We start from the raw sequence: 4,869 nt of genomic DNA, 5'->3' as shown, positions 1-4,869 counted from the left end.
GGGCCGGGTAGGGCCTCGGGCCGGCCCAGTTAGGGCCCAGTTAGGGCCGGGCCTTAATTTTCAGGCCCGTTGAGAACTCTCATATGAAACATGAAAGCTCAAAGACGTTATTAATGGGAGTCCACTTCAAAGTTATTTTAGCATGCGTTATTTTGTGCATTTTAGTTGAATGTAATTAATTATTTATTTAGTTATTACAATGAGTGATTATTTTGCCACTTTTAGAGCTGCTGTCATTGAACTTCCCGTGAATGACTTCACCTTCCAGCCCTCCCCAGTGCGTACGGCTGACGTCACCTCACACATTTCATCAGATCTCATATATAGATAAGAGCTCTTCAGTGTTCAGTGTTCACTGATCAGTTTGAAGAAGACACTTCTCTGGCTGACATAACTTCAACACATTGATACAGGTATATATTATTATTAATCTCTCTCACACTGAATATAATTAAGGATTGTACATTTTATTTCAAACATTATGAATGCTTATGCGGGTCTTATAGGCGGTATTGCGTTATAAGGAAAAGTGCTTAGAAAATGAATTTCGTTCCCACGTCTGGGCACTACTCATTCAATGCATTTTTGCATAGACAATACCCCTGTGGACTTTGGGTTAAAAGTTCTCCGCACGAAACCTGCACGACTTTTGTCACCAGCCAGAATTGTATATAAAAGTGAATAACAAAAAAACGAAAATCTTGTGCTGCTGTTTTTGCTTATAAAATGTACTATATTGATTTTGGCAACACAAAATCTTTCTCAAATTCATAAATACATCTACTTAACATCTGAAACAAGTATTTGTGCCTTAGTATTCTCATATGTGAATTTAGATTGTGAAATATAGCAAATTTGTTGAAGAAAACGCCTCAATGTATGTGATTGGCACCCAGCAAAATGAAACATACACATAGTAAATTTTGCTAAAAGCTTATGTCTCAAACATAACACATCTCACAGCCCACTGTGTAATGAAAGGTACTTTGGCCAGAAATGGATGAAAATCAATCAAACTGCTATCACACCCCCCTAAATTGGAAAAATTCCCAAAATGGACAAGACTATAATAAATGCACAAAAGGTCATGTCAGGTATAAAATATGTATTTAAGTACCACAGAGTGTCCCAACATCTGTCTTTTGTAGGCTACATCAAGACACCCCCCAACCAAAACAAAAACGCATACACATGTTGGCAGCATAAGTAAACGTAAGGCTGTGCTGTGACAAAATACAGCAAATGTTAAGCTTTTTCCTCCCACATGTATGTATTGCATTTAAATGTGATAAAAGCAAATCTTGAAATAAAACGAGTATTTAGCTAATTTTACATGCTGACATGGTGCGTATATTACTCATCCCTATCACTTTCATCCAGGGGTCATCAATATGTCACTGCTACGGACAAAATATGTTAGTGGCTGATTTTATATTTTATAATGTCTTGGTTTTGATCATGAGACCCAATTACTGAATTCAAAGTCGACAGGTTTTCTTCAGAATATCTATGGACATTGTGACATATTAGGAGTCCAACCAGTACTAGTACGCCCTTAACTCTGAGATTGTACAAATGGAACCAAATGGTTCTCAGAGTTACACACATGTTATGGTAATTCAGGGCTTGCTCTTCTATGTGTTTCTGGTATACATTATTGTCCACTCATTTAGTATGTCCGTAGCAAAAAAGATATTTCGACATAAATCTCCACCAAAAGCCAGCATGGTGATGAATGAACCTTGTTTAATCGGAGTCATCATCCCATAAAGCTTGTTTCTTTTGAAACATTCTCACAGTTCTGGCACTCTGTTTCCGACCTGTTCTGGCACTGAAATAAATCAGTACAAAACAGTCTTGCAGACATACTGTACAGGTTTGCTTGTCTTCAACTATAGTGAACAACATGCAAAACACTTGACTGTGGAATCAGCACACTGTCCTGTAGATATGTTGAGCTGTAGATGGGTTAGTGTCCACTGCCGACATGGTGTGGGTTGGAGGAGTGGAGGTGGAGCATAGACTTGAGCTCTGCAGAGACAGGGCTGAGTGTAATGCCATCCAGACCGCCTGCTCCCTTGCATCAGCATTATATGTCTGTTCCAGTAGCATGTCAAAAGAAACACTACTGTTGTGGCTGCCATCTGCTCGTCAGCCAACAAATACACCTGCCATCAGTGCTTCATGTACCTCTGAAGCGGTTTCCGGTAATTTCTTCATCTAAGGCAAAGGTAAAGATTGTTGCCCGTACTTGTAGTGGCCTACTAAAGTGAGGTAGGGTAGCATTCTTGCTGATTCACAGAGATGTCCTGTCCAGTCACCTTCCCGCTCGTAGTAGTTAAACCTTTGGAGAATATCTGACATCTCCAGGAAGTTTGCCCAGAGGACTGCAGTTGATTGCCCTTTGAATGATAACTGACTGCCATCTCTGGATGCCTCGTCATTTCTAACTTCTGCAAGTTATCTCTTTTTCAAACAGGACTTTGAGGGCATGTAAAGTTTGGTAGTATTATGTCTTTTCAACAAACATCTTCTTGACAGTTCCTTCTCGACAAAGACTTGCTGCAACAAGCAGATCATCTGCCCCTGCATCCCTGATAATCTTGTAAATAGCCTTCATGTTCAGTAGTTGTGAGCTTGGTGGAAGCCTCCCAGCAACAGGACTACATTGCCAAACTCATCTTGGTGTTGCCTGATCTCCAGTGATAATGGTGTACTTATGTAGTGAAGAGTCGTTTCATCTCTTTTCTGAGGACAGAAGAATCAGTTGGCGATGCTGGGATGAGTGGAAGGTAGCCAATAATGCTAGCCTGTGGGTGAACGTTTACACAGAATGCTGAAAAGCCAGGTAAACCAGCTACTGCATCTGGAGGAGAATTCAGCAACTGTGATGTTGGAAGCTATTCTACCTAGTAGGTGCCACACAAGTAAAAGGTCTTCAGCCAGGCCATCTGATGAAGTCTCTAGAATCTCCAACTTCCTAGTGCTCAGGAGACCTGGACTTCTGTCTGTCTTTGCTTGCTGACAAGAATCACTTTGGAGTAGGTGGTTCGGCAATGTGATGAATTAAAAATGTCATCTTTAAGATACGTTTAGCTGTATGTACGTTTTCTCCGATTTTTCTCCGCAATCATCCCCACAACTCTTGATAAAATCTGAGGTAAAACTGACCAAATGTGTTCATATTGCTTTTGTCATAACAGCCAGCTGTCAATGTAAAAGTCATAGTAAATACATTTCTGGCTGGTGACAAAGATTGTGCAAGTGACACGCGGAGAAACGTTATCACCTAAACTGTGATTTTAATCAAAATAACAGTTTCCACCTAATAGGTGATAACCTTTTAACCTAAAAGTGGAGTATGCATGGGCCTACTGAGCCCTACCCAGGAATTGAGACGATTAAGGAATGGTAAAAAACTAACCTTGTTTTTTATTTAACTTTTTAGGACAATGGAGATTATGACCACAACTGCTGTCACCATTCTCAGCCTGGTCTTTGTGTTCGGTGTGTTGGGGAATGGTGTTGTCATCTGGGTGACAGGCTTCAAAATAAAGAAAACCATCCCCACAGTTTGGTACCTCAACCTCGCTGTGGCCGACTTCCTCGCTACAGCGTTCCTGCCCCTGGACATCACACAAATAGCTCTGCACGGGCGCTGGCCTTTTGGCAAATCCATGTGCAAACTGAACTATACCGTTCTCATCACGACCATGTTTGCCAACGTCTACATTCTGATGGTCATCAGTGTTGATAGATGTGTATGTGTGGTGTGGCCAGTGTGGGCACAGAACCACCGCAGCGTCAGCAAGGCATCTTGTGTGAGTCTGGGTGTCTGGGTTCTGGCCTTAGTTTTCAGCTCCCCTGACTTATATTTTAGGACCACCCTGCCCTCATTCCATGATAATGACACCACCTACTGCTTAGACTTTACACTGAAAGATGACTACAGTACACACGCAGTGTGGCAGTCGTGGAAGTTTCGTATTGGGGCCATGACCATAACTCATAACTTCATCATGGGATTTGTGGTCCCTTTCACCGTTATCGTCTCCTGCTATTCTGTCATAATCTACCGGCTCAGGCGGAATCGCTCCCTTGCCAGCCACTCACGTCGCCCCTTCAAAATCATAGCAGCTGTTATCACAGCATGTTTCCTGTGCTGGGCGCCCTATCACATCATAACACTAATTAAGTTGAGGATCTTTGCAGAGTACAGTGCAACACTGCATAATGTGATCAAAATTGGGTTTCTCATAGCTGTCTGCCTGGCATTTCTCAACTGCTGCCTGAACCCGCTGTTGTACGTGTTCATGGGTCAGGATTTCAAGGATGTGTTTCGCAGGTCTCCCCTTAACGTATTGGAGAAAGTCTTTGCTGAAGAGCTGCCTCAGGCTCAGACCAACACTTCCACAAACCCAGGGATCACCAGTCCTACCTAGCAAAGAGAAGTCCTTTTCTGAGGCACAGATGTAAGCTCAATTGTAAAATCTTTTTTTTCTTCTGGAAAATAACCAAAATAACATGTTGAAGTTAAGAGTTTAAAAACAATATAATCTGTAATCGTAGACAGTAAAACATGGTTTTGTTGGGCAGGCATATGATGATGATGCAAACTATACATTTTGCTATTTACTTGCAACAAAAAAGAAATCATATTTATAACAACTTTATTCTAAATACTAGAAAAGTCTGCTCATAGTAGCACAGATCTCTTCCAGGCTGGGTTGTCGACCCATTTGCTATTGTCTTCCCTGTGATTATTGTTGTGTCCTGTTTGCGCCAGTCAATCCCTGTTGAATTCACCTGTGTATACTGTATATAGCCTAGTTGGTTTATACCTGTCTGTTTCCCTTAAATGTTTTAGAT

General features: G+C 41.4%; 1 protein-coding gene across 1 annotated transcript; it reads left to right on the top strand.

The window, feature by feature from the left end:
* Positions 1–3,452: 3,452 nt before the first annotated feature.
* LOC308296825 (chemerin-like receptor 1) lies at positions 3,453–4,442 on the top strand (the record flags this gene model as incomplete). Its single annotated transcript, XM_080740155.1, has 1 exon — positions 3,453–4,442. One exon carries the CDS (start codon positions 3,453–3,455, stop codon positions 4,440–4,442), a length of 990 nt encoding a protein of 329 aa, XP_080596281.1.
* Between the last annotated feature and the right edge of the window lie 427 nt (positions 4,443–4,869).

This window comes from Nannobrachium achirus (genome assembly GCF_963921795.1).
Source record: "Nannobrachium achirus genome assembly, chromosome: 2".
Classification (NCBI taxonomy): Eukaryota; Metazoa; Chordata; class Actinopteri; order Myctophiformes; family Myctophidae; genus Nannobrachium; species Nannobrachium achirus.
The sequence above is the reverse complement of the archived record's forward strand: the minus strand, read 5'-3'. Positions and strand labels throughout refer to the sequence as shown.